This window comes from Dermacentor silvarum, chromosome 2 (assembly GCF_013339745.2).
Source record: "Dermacentor silvarum isolate Dsil-2018 chromosome 2, BIME_Dsil_1.4, whole genome shotgun sequence".
Taxonomy (NCBI): domain Eukaryota; kingdom Metazoa; phylum Arthropoda; class Arachnida; order Ixodida; family Ixodidae; genus Dermacentor; species Dermacentor silvarum.
The window spans coordinates 24,047,658-24,069,440 of NC_051155.1; the positions used below are offsets into that span (position 1 = coordinate 24,047,658).

Below are 21,783 nucleotides of genomic sequence, written 5' to 3' on the forward strand. Positions count from 1 at the left end.
CAGCTAGGCATTTCGCGCGTCGGCACATCGCTCATCGAGTGTCGACTCCTCGGACCCGCGGCTAAGCACTTCGCGTGTCGGCACCTCGAGCGTCTATTCCTCGAACCGCGGCTAGGCATTTCACGCGTCAGCACCTTGGACTGCGCGGCTGAGCTCATCAAGTGTCTATTCCTCGGACCCGCGGCTAGGCATTTCGTGCGTCGGCACCTTGGACTGCGCGACTAAGCTCATCGAGCGTCTTTCCCTCGGACCCACGACCAGGCATTTCGCACATCGCGCGCCGACTCTATTATCGTATTGCCACAATATTTCATAACAATACTGCTGCACCTGTACTCCGATGAAGAGGAGGACTATGCGAACATGCATGCACGTTTCTATCAAGGTGCGGCGAAGAAAAGTCGTAGTAGCGCGCTGTATTAAAAAGGCGACCTCCTGCTATTCCTCTTGATCAGGGCTGTGCGACCTCTATTTTTGACATTGCGACAATACCTATCATACCACCCATTCATAAAGAGAACCTCATCATGAGCTCTGTTCATTCGGCCACTTGGGCTGGCACATTGGTTGGTACATGGGCCACTCGTCCATATCCTATCAACAAAATTGTCCATATCCTAGCAACAACAGTGATAAGTTGTCTGGGAACGTGCCACTTGCTCAGTGGGCCACTGGCTTCAGTGCATTTCATAGCAACTGGTTCTTTTCCCCCTCGTGTTGCTGCCCTCGCTGCTTCCTTTCACATCTGTCGTGTAAGCAAAGGTAAGCATGCATAATGTGCGCAGGGGATGATGGGCGCAAGGAGCTGGCCCCAGACGAGGCTGAGGCGGGCGGCCTCGTCAAGGACTCGGAGAGCGTCTACACCCTCTGGTGCAGCGGCCGGCTGTGCGTCGAGGGGATGCTGGTGGAGCTGCGTCTGCTCAAGCGGCAAGACCTGCTCAGTCTGATCGCGCAAATGGTGCGACCGTCAGCTGACCAGCTGGTGAGTGCAGGTGTGGCCACACGGTCTGCACCTTTGGCTCTTCCCACTAACTTGGAACAGGGATGACAGACGGCAGCGAGGAACCAAAATGCTTTACTACATTATTCCTTTTGTTTGGGTTGCACTTACCGTAGTAAGTACTGAGTACCAAATAGCATGTACCAACGAATTTGACAAGGTTTCCAACAGAGACGTGAAAACAGTTGAATCTTGCCACAAAACTAGCCGGACCCAATAAAACATCATATCACAAAATTGATCATAAAACAACAGCAAATCAGAACTAGTCTTGCATAACACTTCAGTTCACCGTGAGATAAGGCTGACTCTCATTAATGAATCACATCCATGTCATCAATCAGCTAATCAAGAAACCTGTGGAATGCAACCAATCTCTCTATGTGGCTTTCATATACAGTCGACCCCACACATAACGGCCTCACTTAGCTTTCACCTTAAAGAAACAAACCCACACGGCTGTGAACATATACAATTATTCGATTGCACAACATCGATCGCACATACAAAGAACACCTTTGAGCCCAGCCGATCGGTTACAGCGAACAGGCGGTGTAAACCCGGCACCACGAGACCTCCGACACCTTTGTGTGCGCGGGCTGTTTTCCCAAGCCTCCTCGCAGGCTAACTAACCATTTCGGGCCCCTCTCAAGTGAGCTACCCTCTCTCTGCCGACATGCGCTGCCTACGAGTGTTGGCGTGTGGCTTCCAAGATCGCTCTCCCGCCCCTCCTCACAACTCTGCTCTCCCTCTCCTCACTCCTTCTAGCAACTCCCTCGTCTTCACCTGTCACCGCGGGCGCGCTACTACAATGCCAGCCGCCGGCTTGAAATTCAGAAGTTTTGTTTTCTGGCTGTTACTGGGCCATCTCCACACTTCCTTGCGTGGTTGTCGCCTGTGCGAGTCTGCTCCATCAATTGTGGCACTTTTTTCCCCTTGTCGGTGTGTGTTGTGCGAACGCTTCGTACTAGTCGCGTTCAAGTTGTATTCAGGAAGGCATGCGGGAAGCCCGCCGTGCTTGCAGCCGCCACAAAATGAAAAGCGCTGCACATGGCAACGAAGCGAGCAATTTTGACGGAACTGTCTCAAGGACGGAACTGTCTCAAGGTGCAAAAAACTGTGAGTTGGTGAAGAAGTACTTGTTGAAATCAACCATCTCAACGATTCTGAAGGATAAGAAACAGATGTCAGCTCCAACGCTAACTCGATCAACAGAAAGCGCCTGCGGAAGGCCACCTATGCTGACGTAGACGATGCGCTGCTCAAGTGGTTCGTCAACATATGGGCTTTCAACATTCCGATAAGTGGACCAATGATGATGGGCAAAAGCAAAATCTTTGCCTTCCTGCTGGATTTTCCTAGCTGGCTACATCGATTCAAAGTGTGGCAAGGGATTGCTTTTAAATCGAACGTTGCCAAGGTGGCTTCAGGAAGGGACCAAGAAAGACGTTACCTGTTGGCTTGTAACAAGTCATTATTTCAAGCTGTGCTGATCAGGACATGTATAGCGCAGACGAAACTGCATTATTTTGTCAGATGGTGCTGGACAAAACGCACGCCATAGAAGACTGCTCGTGCGCTGGCGGCAAACACAGTAAAGTGTGCGTTATGGCACTTCTGTGCGCTAATATTGTCACAAGCCTCGAGAAGTAGTCCTGAAGGTTTAATAAACGTAGAGCAGCTGGCTCTTGGAAGACGCGACCGTCGGAGCTGGCTCGAGCAGAGAAGGAGCGCGCGGTCTTCTTTCTTCTCTTGGGCTCGACCCACTCTTGCCCTCGACCCACTACCTACAGGTGGCAATATCCCCCCTTCCAAACAAAAGCATCGCCTCGATGCTAAAAAAAAAATAGGCGTAGAAGACAAAGAAGAAGGCAGGCAAAGCAAAAGTACACAAAAAAATTTGCCGTCACGCCGACACAGTCAATGAACGAAGAAGCAAGCTCCCAAAGATAAATGAAAAGTAGAAACAAAGAAGGGAATGAGAGAAAAAAAACGAAAACACAAAAAAAAGTTACGGACGCGCAATGTACGGCTTCATGCGCACAACATGAACTATGTCTGAGGTCGGTTGTCTTTGTGTCCTACTCCGGGTCTGTATGTCGTGTCCGGAACAACTTCGTAGTTTACGTCACTGACACGGCGGAGCACTTTATACGGACCAAAATGCCGGCTCAGCAGCTTTTCACAGAGGCCACAACGGCGAACGGGGGTCCATACCCAAACTTGATCCCCGGGGTTGTAGGACACGTCCGTGTGGCGGATGTTGTAGCGTCGTGCGTCTGCCTGCTGCTGCTGGCCGATATGCAGCTGCCGAGCTTCCTCAGCACGCTCTGCAAATTCCTCGGCGTCAGTTGTCAATAGCTCAGCGTCTTGACACGTCAGCATAGCGTCCAGCATCGTCTGGACTTCGCGACCGTAGAGAAGGCGAAAGGGCGTGAAGCGCGTCGTCTCTTGCATGGTGGTCTTATACGCGAAGGTCACGTAAGGCAAGATCCGATCCCATGTTTTGTGTTGGACGTCGATGTACATTGCGAGCATGTCTGTGGCCGTCTTATTCAGTCGCTCAGTAAGTCCGTTGGTCTGCGGATGGTACGCGGTCGTCTTGCGATGCCTGGTGTTGCTCAATTCAAAAACTTCGTCCATAAGCTGCACTGTGAATGCTGTCCCTCTGTCAGTTATTACAGTGGAGGGAGCACCGTGACGCAAGACGATGTGGCGCATGAAGAACTGCGCTAACTCTGAGGCCGTGGCTCGTGGGATCGCCTGCGTCTCAGCATAGCGTGTTAAATAATCAGTTGTGACGATCACCCATTTGTTGCCGTCAGCCGAGAGAGGAGACGGTCCGAAAATGTCCATGCCGACTTGGTCGAAAGGCGGGTGAGGTGCTTCAATTGGCTGAAGTAAGCCAGCCGGTCTAACCGATGGTGTCTTGCGGTGCTGGCATTCACGACAGCCTTTAACGTACTGTTTGACGCTTGCCGAAAGCCCGGGCCAATAGTACATTTCGCTTACTCTAGCGAGTGTTCGTGAAAAGCCTAAATAATCAGATGTCGGTTCGTCATGGCAAGCGAGGAGGATGTCGTCGCGCATGTCCTTTGGAACCACCAGGAGGTAAGCACGGCTGGTCGAACGAGCATTCTTCCTATAAAGCACGTCTCGCTGACATAAAGACGTCAGCGAGCGGGAAAGTTGCGTGGTATGGTTGTGTCACGGCCCTCTAAATGATCGATCATCGGTCTAATCTCAGCGTCGTCACGCTGCCGTCTGCTCAAGTCCGACGAACTAATGGCGCCCAGGAAGCGTCATCATCCTCTGTTTACTGACTGGCAGGATCAATGCGTGCGCGGGACAACGTGTCAGCGTCTTCATGCTTACGGCCAGACTTATAAACGATGGTGATGTCAAATTCCTGTAGCCGCAAACTCTACCGTGTCAGTCGTCCTGAAGGGTCGCGCATGCTTGCCAACCGACAGAGGGCATGGTGGTCCATCACTACTTTGAAGGGACTACCATAGAGATAGGGGCGAAACTTGATGATCGCCCACACGACCGCGAGGCACTCTTTCTCCGTAGTCGAATAATTTGCCTTGGCACGGGACAGGCATACGCTATAACTCTCTCCACTCCATCTTGGAGCTGGACGAGCACTGCGCCAAGGCCAATGCTGCTGGCATCGGTATGCACCTCAGTATCAGCATCATCGTCAAAATGTGCAAGAACGGGTGCTGATTGCAGGCGCTGTCGTAATTCAGCAAAAGCCGCCTGTTGCTTATTATGCCACACAAATGGCGTATCGTCTCTTGTAGGGCGTGTCAGGGGTTCCGCTATCTTCGAAAAGCCTTTAATAAACTGGCGATAGTAGGCGCACAAACCCAGGAAGCGCCGGATGGCCTTCTTATCGGCAGGAGCTGGAAACGCGGCCACAGTGGCAAGCTTGTCTGGATAGGGTCGGACCCCTTTGGCGCTTACTACGTGCCCGAGGAACTTGAGCTCTTCGTAACCAAAGTGGCACTTTTCGGGCTTAAGTGTGAGGTCTGCCGATTGAATGGCTTCTAGCACACTCCGTAGGCGGTGAAGATGCTGCTCGAACGTTTCAGAGAAGATGACCACATCATCCAGGTACACAAGACAGGCCTGCCACTTCATTCCAGTAAGGACAGTGTCCATCATTCGCTGGAAAGTAGCCGGGGCTGAACACAAGCCGAAAGGAAGCACTCGAAATTCATAGAGCCCATCTGGAGTCGCAAAGGCTGTTTTCTCGCGGTCGTGTTCGTCTACCTCGATTGGCCAGTACCCGCTTTTTAAATCGAGAGAAGAAAAATAGTGGGCACGCTGTAGTATATCTAACGAGTCATCGACACGCGGCAGCGGGTGCACATCCTTTGTAGTCACGTTGTTGAGCTTGCGGTAGTCGACATAGAAGCGTAGCGTTCCGTATTTCTTTTTGACAAGAACGACCGGAGACAACCACGGGCTGTTGGAAGGTTTGATGACGCCATCGTCAAGCATCTCCCGGACTTGCGTACATATGGCTTCACATTCTTTTGCCGACACGCGGTAAGACTGCTGGTGTATCGGGCGTGCGTCTTCGTATGGTGATGATCCTGTGTTTAGTGATGGAAGTCTGGCATACCTTGGAAGAATGTGCGAAGCAGGTCCTGAATTCAAGCAAGAGCTTGCGCAGTGCTGTCTGGCTATCAGTGGACAGTTCAGAATTGATGTCGAGATGGCCCAGAGACGTCTCTGCTGTCTTCACTACTTCTGACGTGAAACAGTTGTTAACGTTTGCTACTGTGTCTGCAAACGCTAATGAAGTGCCGCGGAACAGGTGTCGGTGCTCGTAGCTAAAGTTGGTAATAAGCAATTGCGAATGACCAGCACGAATCTGTATAACACTTCTAGCCACACAAACACCTTGCTTCAGTAGGTGTTCCAAGTTACTTTCGGCCACCGCTTCGCCATTGCGTAAGCCACAGCATGTGACGTCGACAAGGACACTGGCTCGTGGACGAAGCGTTACACTGTCTGTCGAAACATTAAGTACGTAGTCGCACCGTTGGCCGTCTTGCACGTCGATTGCTCGTTCTGCAGAGAAAGTGATACGATGCTCTTGCAGATCGATAATCGCGCCGTACTCCTGCAGGAAGTCAACTCCAAGAATAACGTCGCGGGAGCATTCGCGTAAGACAAGGAAGCTCGCTACAAATGTAGATCCTTGAATCTCAACTCTAGTCGTGCAGGCGCCCAGTGGAGTAATGACGTGGCCGCCAGCCGTCCGAATCTGCAAGTTATGCCAGGGCGTGATCACTTTCTTCAGCTGCGTTGCTTAGTATCGCTTTTCCGCTTAGTATTTTCCCGCTTAGTATCGTGTAGTCTGCGCCAGTGTCCACTAAAGCACTAACGGCATAACCGCCAATAGTCACTGGTATATCAAGTGAAAGCCGGTCGTCCCGTTCAGCTGCAGGTGATGTCGGATCGGTAGGTTTCCGTAACTGCGTCCGTCGGAGGTCTTCAGCGCTTCGACCGTCAGCGACCTCGCCCCCAAAGATCGCCTCAGTTAGTTTTCCCAGCGGGGACTGGTCGACCCTTTGGGAGAATACCGCTGGGGCGGGGGTGAAAATCGTCTTGGAGACTGCGATCGCGACTGCTGCCTGGCAGGTGGTGGGAAGCGCTGCTGAGAGAGGTAGTCCTGAATGTCCCGGGGTCGCTGTCCGTATCGGGGCAGCAGCGAGTATGCGGAAAAGCCGCGAATCCCAAGGCGCCGGTATGGGCACAGGTGGTACAGGTGGTCAGCTTCACCGCAGTGGAAGCACAGAGGCCGATGATCGGGTGTGCGCCAAACATCCGACTTCCGAGGGGGCGGGCGTCTGTTGTGGACGTAGTGAACCGCTTGCTCCGAATGGTGGGCAAATGGAGCGGCATGAACAACGGGCGGCGTCGTGTACCCAGCGTCGTAGTACGGTATTCGCTGCGCCGACTGAACTGACACCGTAGGAGGAGCACGAACGAACAGTGGCGGAGAGGAAGCAGGGCGCTTCAGGACTTCCGCGTAGGTCACACGGGGGTATTCAGGAGGTACTGGCGCGGCGTTAGCAGGAGGCAAGGTGTTACAGAGCGCCTGGTGCAGTTCGTCCTTTATAATGCTTGCTATGGAGCTTACCGTAGGTTGCGGTGTTACGGCGGCCTTTTGCAACTCTTCACGCACTACAGAGCGGATGAGTTCTCGCAGAGAGTCACCGATGCTTTCTATGGCCGCGAAAATGTCAGCAGTAGACATGCTGTTCGCTTGCCGCTCTTATAGGTTCGAGCGATGCAGAAGCATCTTTTCCATGGTCACGGCCTCGGACAAGAACTCCGCGGCCGTCTTCGGAGGGCTCCGTACGAGGCCAGTGAAGAGTTGCTCCTTGCCCCCTCGCATCAGATGACGTAACTTCTCCGTCATCCTTGGATCCGCTCGTCGGAAGAGGCACGTCATGTCTTCGACGTACGTGGTAACAGTTTCGTTTGGCAACTGGACGCGGGCCTGAATCGCTCGTTCCGCTCGTTCGTGGCGATCAGCACTGGTGTAGGTCTCCAAGAGCTGCCGACAAAACTCGCGCCACGACGTCAGTTGCTCCTCGCGGTTCTGAAACCACGTACGTGCGCCATCCTCCAGGTAGAAGTAGACGTGTCTGAGTTTTTCTGTTTCGTTCCATTCGTTCACGGAGGCCACGCGCTCGAAGTCGACCATCCAGTCTTCGACGTCTTTGAACACTGTGCCATGAAACGTCTTTGGGATCCGTGGGCTCTCAAGTGTGTACCGGTTCGACATCGTGCTTCCCGTACCGGTTGGGGCGGTTTGAAGGGAAGCGCTGGTGATACCGGTTTATGTGGTGGGAACTATAGTGTTGACTACTTCTGAAGACAGTCCCCTGATCCTGCGGCTGGCCCGATGCACGGGAGTGTCGACAGGCACTGGATTCGTAGCGCGGATCCTTGGAGGGGTCTGCAACATACGTGAAGACGCTTACCCAGCACCTCCACCAGTTTGTCACGAGCCTCGAGAAGTAGTTCTGAAGGTTTAATAAACCTAGAGCAGCTGGCTCTTGGAAGACGCGACCGTCGAAGCTGGCTCGAGCAGAGGAGCGCGCGGTCTTCTTCCTTCTCTTGGGCTCGACCCACTCTTGCCCTCGACCCACTACAGTCAAACCTCGTTAATACGTAGTTGGCCGGGAATGACGTTTGGGTACGCACTAAGCGATGTACGAATTAACCGTCAGTGCCGGTTTAGCGGCTACTTACCAGCCAGAAAAGAACGCCACGATCCCCACAAACACACTCTCACGCACACACAGGCACGCTAGCTTTATTCACTGGCAGGCAGCAAAAAGTCAGTTATTTTCACTTGCCGCCGTGGTGGCCTCGCCGCGACGACGGCATCTTCGAAGTCAGCAAGTCCAGCAGCCAGTTTGTCCATTAGGCCTCGCTTCTCTGCGAACGCTCGCATCACTGCCACAGCACGCGCCGCGTCGGATAGTGAAGGGCCGTCGTCCACTTCGACATCGCTGTCCTCCTCACTTTCGCTTGAAGCTGGACGAGGTGCGACGGCAGCAACAATGTCGCTGTCTGAAAAGTCCGGGGAGGTGGTCACGTCGCCGTCGACATCTCGGAAGGTGCCGAAGTTCACCTCCTCATCTGCTGCACCTTGCCGCTCGAGCACTTCAACCAAAAGGTTCTCGCAGTCCTCGGCGTCTTCACCGTCCGCGTCGTCGTCGCCTTCAAGTATTTTGAATTGCGCTCGCGCGAAACAATTCTGTATTGTTGCCGGCTGGACCTCCCTCCATGAGTGCGCGAGTAGGTGTACAGCGCCCAGTACGTCTATGATGTACGTTTTGCCGCTATCCATAACGAGCAACATCCTCCGTAGCAGATTTTTGCGGTACGTCTGCTTCACTGAGCGGATGATGCCCTGATCGAGGGGTTGGGCGAGCGCTGTCGTGTTCGGGGGCAAAAAGAGCAGCTTAATTGCTGTCAGGTTGTCCAAATCGACATGCGCCGACGCATTGTCGAGAACGATCAGGACATTCCTTTTCTTGGCAGCAAAACGGCAGTCCAGCTGGCGCACATACTCCTCGAACAGCTGAGCAGTCATCCACGCCTTTTTGTTGTGCTTGTAAATGACATCGGATGGCAAACGGGCGCCTTTGAAGCAACGCGGTTTTCCGTACCTGCCGATCACCATCAGTGGCAGCTTCTCACTACCGGTCATGTTGACGCCGAAAGCGACCGATACCCGATTTTTGGCATGTTTCCCGCCGGTGCACTTTTCATTCTTAAATGCCAATGTCCTGTCCGGAAGCAGGCAGTAGAAAAGTGCCGACTCATCAAAATTGAAAATGTCGGCGGCATCGTAGGCTGCCAAGGCTTCCTGCAATTCGTTGTGCTGCCACTCATCAGCGCCTTCTTTGTCCGCTGCAGCAGCCTCACCGCAAACAGCTTTCCCCACTATGCTGTAGCGAGCTTTAAATCTCGACAACCAGCCGTTGCTGCAGGCAAAACCGGTGCAATTCAGCTGAGCTGCGAAAGTTAGCGCTTTCTCAGCCAGAAGGGGTCCACTGACTGGCAGGTTCATGCTACGCGCCTTCTTCAACCAAAGCAGCAGGGCCTTTTCTACTTCGGGAAAAGCAGAGTCTCTGATGCGGCACCTCTTCTGATTGCTGCCTGAGCCGCCCCGCAACTTTTCGCGAGCGTTCCATATTCCGCACACAGTCGTCAGAGGCAAGTTCTTCTCACGGGCTACCGCAGATTTCTTCGCTCCATTTTCAATGGTGCGAATGATTTCCAGTTTTTCCTTTACACTCAAAACGTGATACGGCATAACAGTCTTCACGTGCAAATTAAATCGCACAATACGCGCACCAAACAATGCAAAAAAAAAGAAGGACACGCCGCGCAAAAGAACGTTGTAAAAGCACACAACACTACGCAAAAGCACACCACCACTGCCGTTAGCACTGGTGGACACGGGAGAATGAAAGAAAAGAATAAAGAAACGTGGCGTTTGAGCCGTTACGATGCTTGGATTGGATTCCAAAGTGACAGCGAATTCCCCTACCCTCAGCTCCTGCGGGCTACCAGAAGCTAATCTCGAAGGCCACGCTTTTGCGCCCTTTGATCGGCAACAACCGTACGAACAAAAAATACGTCGACGTGGCCATGTTGTGACGTCACTACGCTGACAATTGTAGTTTACCAATCTCGAAGGCCATGCTTTTGCGCGCTTCGATCGGCAACTCTTGTCGTCGCCACTGAAATTTTGGCGATTTTCTGCCCGTGAACATATAAAAACAAAGAAAATGGTACGTACTAACCGTATGTAATGCAACAAGCGACTACGGCTTAAGCGGTCATCCAATACATGGGGTTCAATGGGGACCGGGTGGGGGAATCTTCGCGACTACGTTTAAACCGGACTTACACATTAAGGGGACAGACTCATTTTAGACACGTTTTCTTTATTTATCCATCAATTTTAATGCAACTGCACTGGCTTGTGTAGTTTTTTCTGCTGATTTCAAATATGTAATTACTTTTCCAGTAAGTTATTTTGTTCCTGAGATAACTGAAGTTCATCTTCCATTGTTTAAGGACACAATAGGAAAAAAAGTGTTTAATTAAAAATTATATTTAAGCTATGGCTGAATAGACTAATGACTGAAGATTGATATAATGCAAGCACTTTTTTTATTTGGCCATTCTTAGCTATTTTACAGCACAACAAACTTTACTCTTTGAAAAGCACCTGCCATGCAGTTATAATTTTAACGATTAATTAATTATGAAGGCTTGTGCTCAAAAATCTGCTTGCATACTTGGATTGTGTATGCATTTAGGTTTCCATTGCAAAAAGAATTATTGTTGTACCTGCCTTAGGTGCCGAGATATGTAGGCCTCAAAATTGAAAAGAGTCATAAATTTACATGTTGAGAAAAGTGCAAAAAACAAATAGCACACAGTTTATTTAAAAAATAACAAGTAGAATGTGGATATTTTTCAATGCAGGTGCTAAAAGCCACCAGGGATATAGTCTGACTGCAGCTTAGCGTTGTAGTGGCGCTTTAGTGCCTGCTGGACACGCTCGGTGCTTGCATGCTTGCGTGTAGACTCAGCCGCTCGGTGCCCTCGTTCGCACCCGGCACAGAAGTTGCTCAACACAACATAGTCGAGCACTAGCCCAGTGAAGAGTTCAATCACCGCGCCCACACCTATGTGAGACGAGTGCCCGCGTGTCATCCACGAGCCGTCAAATGAAACGACAATGTTGTTGGCGTTTTGAATGTCCAGTTCTTTATAAAGTTGCCGAACTGACGTCGCGCACTCGCTGGTGACTTTTTCGGCTGCGCGAGTTGCTGCAGGAGTCAACTTTTGTTTGACATATCCCTGCCACTTTTTTTTATGGAGACCGCGATGGGAAATGTTCATAGTAGAAAAAATGTCATTCATTGCTGCTTGACGATTGCCAGTAGACTGCATCGCTCGAGCGGCGAGGATGTTCACGGCGAACGGATTCACTTTCTGATCGCCGTCCACCCGCGGAGAACTCCATCCTTCCGCGATGTCCCCACAGTTTGCACAGCTGACACACGGCTTTCACGGCAAGGCCATACTCTCTCTCGCGTTTGTACAAGCTGACGTTGCCGCCGCCGCAAAATTTGCATTTTAGAACGCCGAGCAGTCCACTCAAACGCTGAATATCGGCAATGAAGAAACTCTCCTTGTCGCTCTGTTGAGTCGGAGCAGCGCTGGCCGGTGCGTCGTTGCTGTCATCAAAAAAATCAAGTTTTCTTTTCGTCGCGGCGGTTGAAGCAAGTTCCCGCAGTTTTGTATCGGCTTTTGTCTGCCTTGCCTGCAGATCTGACGGCGTCAGCATCAAAGTATCGCGGCGCACGCGGCCGCTGTTTGTCGTAACTCCGCAGGCTGGCTGGCCAGCGAGGCCTAATTCTCCGTCAGCGGCCTCGGGCGACTCGGCGAATCGCTCTTTGTCGGCGGCTGGGGTGGGTGACACGGAGCCTCGATCTTCATCCGCGCGTTCCGCTGATCGACGCGGCAGCGGCTTCTTTCCTTCGTCGCAGACGCGGCTGTTATCTGTCGGAGCATCGCAGACGCCCGACAAGCTTACATCGGCGGCGGCGGCGGCGGCTGGCGACCCATCACGTTCTTCGTCGACGCTTCCCGGTGGTAGACGAGCCTTGAAGTTGTTGGCCAAAGACTTCTTCCTTTTCTTGCCAAACTTATTCCGCGAATGAAACTTTCGCGCTGAACCAGGCATTGCGAGAGCTTTGGTCGTAAGCGCGCAGATCGAAGTGCTGGCAAAATGGCGGCCCAACTGTCACGTTTTTTTTGCGTTGCGACGCGCCAAGCAGACGACGCGGGTCACGCTCAGCCAATGAGATGGCTCCGTGACCTCACGTGCGCCCAGCAGCCAATAGCATTGCGCATGTTGCTTTTTTTTTGTTGGCTTTTTTCTAAACAACCAATGAGTGAAACGAAGTGGCGACAGCGGCAATTTCAAAACGAAGAAATGCTCTTTCAAACGAGACCAAGATGGCGTCTACGGTGTTCGCGAAACGGCAGCTCTGCGTCGAAAGAAAACTGCCGTTTTGGCGTCGGATTCCGCGCGAGCTCGACTCGCGCGTGCTGTTTGAAATGTTATTACGAATAAATTACCGATTTCTGGCGTGTGAAAATTGGCAGACAGATAGAAAAATGCTCGCAGAACGCTAAAATGCCATATAAAAAAATCGACTTTTTCACCATTTTCCGGTCCCAAAGACCCGTCTCCCCCCTTAAGCGGGTACGTATTAACGAGGTTTGACTGTACCTACAGGTGGCAGTATGGATGGCAGCGACCGACGCGTGCCCTTTGTAATTGGAAAATCAACGAAGCCACGTTGCTTTTGGGTCTATGTGCCCCTGTGCTACAGGCACAGTGTTAAGGCATGGATGACGCGCGATTTATTTGAAGAGTGGCTGGGCGAGTTTGACCGCGACATGCAGAGGCAAGGCAAGTGCATGCTAAAGTATAGACCACTTATAACGTAACCGCTTCTAGTGCAGGACCGGATATAGTGTGGTCTTTTCAGACTCCCGTTAATTTTCCCACAGCACTCCATGTATACACGTTTCGCTTATAGTGCAGTTGCGGGAAACGAAACACCGATTACAGTGCGGCTGCCTGGGAGTAAGTCAGCGGAGACGGCGAACGCTTACCTCAAACGGGCGCCCCAAGGAGTGCTCGAGGAAGAAAGAGAGACAAAGTGGAAGAGAAGGGCACGTGGTGCGAACGAACAGGCAGTGAGGCTGAAACCAGAATCTTGAGTGCGAGTCGTCAAATATCACGGCGCGCATAGCGAGTGAGGGCCACAAAACTGCCAACGCTCGCTTCACGATAACGGCAGCAAACGAAAGTTCAGGGAGCGGGCGGCACCGGCACGGCACGGCGAAGGGGGCGCACGCAGAGACCGTGGAACCTGAGGCAGGAGGACGGCAGGGAAGCGGATTTCGCCTTGGCAACTCTGCCGCTTCGGTGGCTCCCCTCGGCCTCCCTCGTAGCTCCCTAACTTTCGACTGTCACCGTGCGCGCCCGCCGCCGTGCAGGCGCCGCTGCTCCAGCCAGCCCGGCGCCAGCTTCCCGAAGTTTCGTTTTCTGCCGTTATCGGGAAGCGGCCGTTTGCCGGCGTGGGGCAGTTTCGTTGGCCGGCCTGGGAGAGCGCCGCTGCTTCCCTCTGCGCCGTAGCCGCAGCTTGCAAGGTCAACACGTGACTAGAAAGTAGAGGAAGCATAAAGGAGAAAGAAGGGTTCACTGCAGTTTTCTACGCGTGGCTACGGTACCGTGGCTGAGACGTCGGCACGTAGACTCATGTTCCGACGCTACGCAGAATCGGCGACCTTGCCATTTGAGAGAGGGTGAAATTTCCGCCACATTTTTTTTTTTCTTTCTTTTTTGGTTTTGTTCGCGCGCGACATTGAGAGGTCTTTCCTAAGCTTTTACTCTATGGCGGTGCCCGAGCAATGCCGGTCGGTGGCGTGCCGCGTGATTTGGTTCGGATTTACGAGATTCAACTGTAAATTGAATGCAAACGTCCTAGTCGCATTCCTCGACTGTCGCATACGCGTGGCGGCTCGGTGCACATGTTTTGCATATGTGCGGATGTTTAAAATTGTTGCTTTGGTTATATAGTAAAAGCTCGTTAATTCGGATTTCACGGGACCGAAAAAAATGTCCGAATTAACCGAATGTCGATTTATCGAGGGTATCAAGAAAACAATAAACAAATGCTTACTACGTCAACACGCTCTTATTTGCAGTATTAATCAGCAAATTCTGTTTCTATTTTGCATAAACGCAATGCGGAAGCTGGAATTCTCGTTATCTCGCGACTGATTAGAGCTCGCAGCGGCGAAGGTCTCGCGACTTCCTTCACATCGCGGCCGCGGCGGGCGTCTTCATCTGAGACGCGTTTTTCACTAGCGCGCGCACATCCCGTTTATTTTTTCGCCAATGTCGCCGGGTCGCCGCCCATTGCGATGTAGACGGTGCGCCTCTTCCTCATCACAACAGCAATCTCTCTCTTCATCCTCGACAGCTATGCACTGACTAAAAACGAAACTACTGCTTGCCGCAACCGCAGCCGCTTTCAACGCGATCATGCACGGCGACCTTGCGGTTCTGAAGGCGCGCGGCCGATGCACGCCGAGTTAAACCGAAACTACCGTTTGCTGGAACTGCGGACGAAACCGCTGTCGATATCGAGGCGATCATGCATGGCGACTACCGAGTTATTAAGGCACGCGGCCGACGTGTGTACCGAGTCAAAACGAAACTACTGTTTTCCGCAACCGCGGCGGACGGAATCGCGGCTGCTATCGAGACGATCATGAATGGTGGCTACGCAGTCATGAATGCACGCGGCCAACGCGGTGCTATGTGCGGCGGTAAACGCAAGCTTTAAAGGCACAAATAGGCACGAAGCTTTCCGGCGTTGTTGTCATTCCAGTACGATTTTTAGTGACTACAGCGATCCGAACTCTGTCGCTTCGTTTCGGTGGACGCTAACGTTGTTTTGGCGCGGTCCATTCATGTTTCGGAGGGTGGCATGGCTTACAGAGCTATGGGCGCAGACCATTCGTGTTTAGAGGGGCGGAAGGGCAACGGGACAGAGGCGCGCGAGGCTGGCGATGCGGAAAAGGATGGAAAACAAGGCGCGCGGCGTGGAATGGCTCAATTTTCTTTTCTTTTTTTTTTTTTCTTTTCAAGGAGTCCGTATTCCATTCCCTGACGGCACGGACACTGAGTGAAAACGAAACTACTTTTTGCCGCAACCACTGTGGATGGAAACCGCGGCCGCTATCAACGCGATCACGGATGGCGACTACGCAGTTTTGAAGGCACGCGGTGCTATGCGTGCCGGCAAACGCAAGAATAAAAGCTTTAAAGGCTCAAATAGGCACGAAGCGTTCTGGCGTAGCTGTCATTCCCGCACGATTTCCGCTGATGGCTATGGTGATGCGAACTCCGTCGCTTCGTTTCGGTGGACGCTAACGCCGTTATGGTAGAGTACACTCTAGTTATGGCTCGTTTGCGCCGCACATTTGCGGCGCTCGCCGAGCACCGAGAGTTGTCCGAATTAACCGATGTACGGCCAAACACGTCCGAATTAACGAGAGTTTCATTGCATTAAATAATGCAAACGCCTGCCGGGACCAAAGGACGTGTCCGAATTAACCGATTTTCCGAATTAACGAGGGTCGAATTAACGAGCTTTTACTTTAGTGCGGATATTCGCGACCACGGCGACTTACGTTATAAGCGGTCTACACTGTATTTGTGCTCGACAGCTGCTCAGCGCATCGCGTGCAAACTTCTTTGATGGCAGTGACTCTACTTTTCCTGTCACCTAATACCACTTTGAAAGTGCAGCCGCTTGATTTAGGACAATATGTGCCTTTAAGGCACATATTGTTATCACAATAGGTGCCGCATTGTGGAGCACTTGCTCATCGCTGCTGACCGCCTGGCCGCCAACTTCCCACTTCAAGTTTCACTATATTCAGCCGTTGAGATAGTGAAGGTAGCCTGGGCGGAGGTGACGGCTGCTTGCGTGCGGAACTGTTTCCGCATAGCCAGCTTCTTCGACGTAGTACCTGATGCTGAGCCTGACGCTTCCGAAGAGAATCAGTCCAGCGGTAATTTGGGGCAGCGAGTTGTCATCTCCAACATGCGGGGCCATGACATTGGCTGGGATTATTTTATTTCTGCTGATAAAGACGCTGACATTGTGGAACCGTGCACGGATAAGGGGGCCATTTGTGAAGTGTGGGCCGAAAGCAACGCGGAAGAATCGGATGACGTTGAAACTTCGGAGCCAGCACCCATAACCACGCCTGTAGCAATGGGCTACATATACGGCCTCGGCCAACTTGTCTATGCCAAGCGCCTCAGCGAAGACCACACTTCTGCTTTAAATAAACTGGAGTCCGCCTTTATCAGATCTACACTGCAGAAACAGACGAGCACCAGGGAATTTATTGCAAAGCAATAAATTTTGTGCTTTAACTAGCAACTCTTTTCTCTTTTTAGCTGTGGTCCACTTACTACGGTCTTCGGTATATAATGAATGGATGCCATGTGATGCTCCAGTTTGTTATAAGCAGGCTCGACAGTATGATGAAAAAGAATTTGATTCAGCAGAGCATCGGCAGACATAGAAGCATTGCGTAGTCAGGGAGTACATTAAGCGTACAAAAATTCCTTAGAAAATATCTACGAAGATTACACTACTACCTTAATGCTAACTAGGGGTGTGCGAATAGTGATTTTTGAGACCGAATCGAATACGAATCGAATATGCCGGAAGCGAATCTAATATTGAATAGTTATCAAATAATGAGCAGTTGTCTGTTATCACAATTAATGTAAAGTGAAGCTTTACATCCTAGTACAGTTAAACCTGGATATAACGAAATTGACAAATTCCCGAAAAACTTCGTTATAAAAAGGATTTCGTTATGTGCAGGTTCGGCACGAAAATTTGAAAAATAAACATTTATCGTATTTACTCGATTCTAACGCGCCCTCAATTGTAACACGCACCCGTTTTCCGTTTTCGTCGAAGCACTCATCCTCGGAATGTCACACCAGGTACCGGATGCGTGGACGCATGTCGTTTCGCACAAGCGCGAGGCATCGGAAACGAAGAGCGAGCGTCACGATGGCGTCGTAGCGTCGTATAGTGTTACAGTAGAACCTCGCTGTTACATTCCCGGGGGCTGCGTTTTCGTGGCTGTTACGTCGTTTTCGACCGGTCCCGGCACAGCTCCCTTAGAAGTCAATGCATTGGTAACCCCGCTGTTGCGTCGCAACTGTGGGACCGTTCCCGCATCATACGTTGCGAACTGCCACCCTTCGCCGGCCCGAGCGGCCATTTTGACTTTTTATGTCGCTTGGCTTGGTGGCTTGACGATGGCATTGGCCGCCCAAAGTGCCGGGGGCGACAACTATGACGTATTTTCGGTTTCCGCCAGCAAATGTATGGCCCTTGAGATCCGTATTTGCTATATAAAGATGGTGTCCATGACGCGTTGTGGCCCTAAAATTGGTTTTGGCTCATAGATATTCCGTATATAAGGGTACGGCCACGCTAGCGGCAAAAAACGCGCAGCGAGCGGCAAGTTGCCTGCGCGTCAGCGCCTTGCCGCGAGGCCATCGTGGCACGCGCGTCTCGCCGCGCGGCAGCGCGATAAGATCTCCCGCGCTCTCCGAATGGGCGAGCAACACTGCGAGCGCTCGCTGTTTCATGCGAGAGACGACGATCGTCGATTGAAAACCCGGCGCGGACCGGCGGCGTTCCGGTTGGGATGGCTCCGTGATGTCACCCTCGTCGCTCTTGATTGGTTCTTCATTTTGTGGCACGCGGCATTTGCCGCAGAACCCATTTCGCGCGGCACGCCGAAAGACCCCCGATTCCTGCCGCTTTTGCCGCGCGAGGCATGACGCGTTGCCGCGCGTTTCTGACGCGCGTTTTTGCTGCGTGTTTTTGCCGCTAGCGTGGCCGTACCCTAAAATCAAAGGGCGATAACGCAGTCACCGCGCAACGTATGCGGTATGTGCGAGTGAAATGAAAACGTGCGAAGGGAGCCGACAACCGCGTCTAAAATCGCGCGCGCAAGAAAAGCAGGGAGGAAGCCTGCCTTCTTCCGTTGCGCTCGAGGCACCGGCGAGGGGGGAGGGATAGCGAGGCGGTGCTAAGGCGGCGCGCGGTCGCGCAGGCCGCATCTTGAAAGCGATCTGCGTTGGGGAAGAGTCTAGCAGTGTAGGTGCGTCGGCGGCTCGTAGCTTTCTGCGTGCTGTGTGTTCTCGGCGCTCAGTTTGCGTTGAAGCAATAGACAACAGCACGAAGGTCACTTCGCTCGCTTCTCCAGCGTAGCTTCCACACGCCGCCAGCGTTTGACAGCGCGTGTCCGCACTCATCGAGTCTGAGGTGCCACAGCGTGTACCAGCGCGTCGGCAACATCAGCTGGAAAAGGAGAGAGTGCCGGCTTGGCGAGCTAGGCCAGCTGCAGCAAGCGGCAGGATCAGGTTTGAATGAAGGGAGGGGGAAAGGTCACGCCCGCGGCGGCAAGATCGCCGGGTCGAGGGATGCAGGGCCGCCTTGCACACGCACGCACACGTGCGCTCGCTTCGCATTCCATCGCGGCGGAGAAGGTGCTTCCGGTTGCTGCTCGCGCAAAAATGACAGAATTTGGGGCGAAATCTCTAGGTTGTCGGAGGGGAAAATTCGTTATATTGAGGGGGTCTCCCGCTGCCAGTTCGTTACGTAGAGGTCTCAAATACATGTGCTTCTATGGAGTAGCGGCGGGGAATCGAAAAACTTCATTATATGGAGGTTCGTTATAAGCAGGTTTAACTGTATTCGTAAACTTAGCAAATTTCTGTCATTACATAGTACGTTATAAAGCTTTGTTTATTAAAACATGAATGGAGCATTAGGAGGAAACAAGTAGTTTCATCGCATGCGCAGGACTTTTCAGAGAGCACGAATGATCACTGTACAGCCTGTAAAGTATGGCTACCTAAGTGACGTGGCCTGCTCCACTACGCAAGCTGTCATGTTTTATATCTATACTATGCCAGCGGGGGTGAAAATTTTCGATACTTTTGCTCAAATTTTATGTTTAATTGGGGTTGAGGTTTTGAAATATTCGAAAGGCATTCAAAAAATGTTCGCATTTATGAATAGTGAATACAGCCAACTCTCGTTACAACGGACTCTCATAATCCATCAAAAATGCCCGTTTTATCCGAAGTCTGTAATTTCCAAAACGCCTCACTTTCGAAACCTTGGTCGCGATGTCTAATAACATTATTTGCAATGAGTGAGTAGCAGTTTCGGCCGAAAGGCGAAGCATTGATTGCAATAGCAAATTGGTAGACAGCCATACAAAGTAAGGATAGTAATTTTATCAGCTGTATAAAGTTGTAAACATTCGCTTACTAACTAAATTAACAAGCACGGTGTCACGCGCGCACAGGTAAACATGAGCACATCTCGCTCGATGACCGCGGAAAGTCGCTGTCAAAACGCTGCAGTCAGGAAGCACGTCCGGAGCAACGCACGGACTAAACGTCAAAAGCATAGCGCATACGAAGCTACCGACACTGAGCACACTTTGTCCTCTCAAGATACAGCGCCGTAAGCAGCAGCCGCCAGAGAACCCCCGTTCCCCTCTCTTTCTCGCCTCCCCCCTGTGCCTCGCGCATGAAAGAGACTGCGCGCTTCCTCCGCCTTCCTCCCTCGCACACGCGCCAGATTGAGCCGGATTTGTCGGCTGACCCTCGCAAGTTTGTTGTCAGCCCGTGTTGACACGGCAAAAGTAAGCTTTATACATCGTATTTTGAAAAAAATTGCCGCTAATTTTGTCTGCTGTAGCTAGCTCATAATTCGTTGTAGCACGGTCTATTAAAAGCGCACTTCGTTACATTAATAAAATAGGGAGAGCGAACTAATGTTGAAATATGGTCCGTTATGTCCGAAAGTCTATTGTACGTGAGTCCGTTGTAACGAGCGTAGGCTGTATTCGAATTGTAGACCGAACTGAATTGACAGATATTTGGTTGATGCCATATCCCGCTTTCAAAGACAACTGGCGATGTCAAGAGTGTGGAAAAGAAAAATTTCAAAAGGGACATTGTGGGGATGGTTTGTTATTTTGGTGTCTCGAGACGAAAGCTAAGCAATGTCTTTTACATCATTGATGAATCAAAGTAATAATATTTTGAAACGCCAAGAAATTGGCCTCCGCATTGTGCTCGTAGTCGCGCCATGTTCGTGAGTAGCAGGCTGACATGCAAGCTCAGCTGTATGCACTGTGCTGTGCAGGTGATCCGGGTGACGATGAGTCCTCAGTCCATGGATGGCTTCGTCATGTGCTTGGCCACAAAGAAGACGGCTGCCCGACTACACAAAACCATGGCCGACCTGGTACGGGGTTTCATTTCTCCTCTGTCCTCCTGACTGTAACACACGGGCATACATCAGAATTATCCAACAATTACTCATTCTCGCATTTGCCTTGCTTCACACTCATCTTGCATCTTGTGCTCACTGGCACTCAGTCACAGTCGTGGCCTTATAATTTATTATTTTACATGCTGAAGTGGCTCTTTCAGGAGGGCGTAACACAGGGCACCAAATGTCTTGGAACAGGCATGTACCTAGACAGGTGAGAAAAGTCCATTCAGAAACATTTATGTGCAAGCACAAGACAAGCACTATTGCAAACATCAGCCTAAGCTAAAGAGAATGAAGCTTCTTTCTAACAGGTAGGGGTGTGTGAATACCGAATAGTAGATTTCGAATGGACTATCAGAAGCTTTCTAAAAATTTAATGCTTACAATTTTTGGGCAAGAAAACACGGTGCTGCACAAGCTTGGAATTCTCCTAGCCTTGCAGAACAAGAATGTAGCAAGCTATCAGTAACATAGGTGCATAGAAAATCAAGATATACAGTACGGTCTACTTACTACTAGTGGGAACACCAAATTAATATGCCAGCACTAATTACAGCTCAGTTCTAGTATATGAATCTGTGGAAAATATTTTCTTGTCAGTAGAATTTCTGTTGAATAGAATCAAGTGTTTTTTCCCTCTGAAGCTAAAGAATTGGTGACGCTATGTTGTACTAAGTACCAAGGAGGTTCTCAGTTTAATCGTGTGCCTTTGTTTATTTGTTTTTATTGCATTGAAAGTTTTGCTTTCCAGTTTTTCTCCAAAATACAGAAGGGCTATCCCAACTTTACGGCAGCTGGGTTATCGTAAGGCCAATCTGTGCAACAGGTGAAAAGACTGCTTATCACATGTCTCGATCACAGCTCCGCGCTAAGCTGGCGTGCCGTCCACGTCGTTTCATTGGCTGGTTTGGTGGAATTTGCCACCTGAAATCTGCAAGGTTACTGCAAGTTTGTGCAACGCTACCCCCCCTTCTCTTTGCATATCCACCATTTGTGCCAGTGCATGCAACTGAGTCATGACACTTTCGCACCCGCCATGTAATTCCAAAGCTGGTCTTGTGATAGGTTGCTCGAAGTTCGAAAAAAAAACTATAAAAAAGGCAGTGTGCGTCTACGAACGGTGTCGGGAAAGAGAGGCCGCCCTACTGTGGGTTGCAAAGATGGCAGTTGTGAACAACTTTGTTGCCATCCCGTACACTCACTTTCATTTGCAAGGCAATTATCGGCTGCCGA

The 21,783-nt window shown here is 51.2% G+C and overlaps 1 protein-coding gene across 1 annotated transcript in view; it reads left to right on the forward strand.

The window, feature by feature from the left end:
* Positions 1 to 760: 760 nt before the first annotated feature.
* The window catches only part of LOC119441365 (PAT complex subunit CCDC47-like), a 57,575-nt gene continuing 36,552 nt past the window's right edge, over positions 761 to 21,783 (forward strand). The window contains exons 1-2 of the mRNA XM_037705979.1: positions 761 to 982; positions 20,419 to 20,520. Coding sequence (XP_037561907.1) covers positions 776 to 982; positions 20,419 to 20,520 — 309 coding nt within the window. The 5' untranslated portion in view covers positions 761 to 775. The remainder of the gene's footprint in view (positions 983 to 20,418; positions 20,521 to 21,783) is intronic.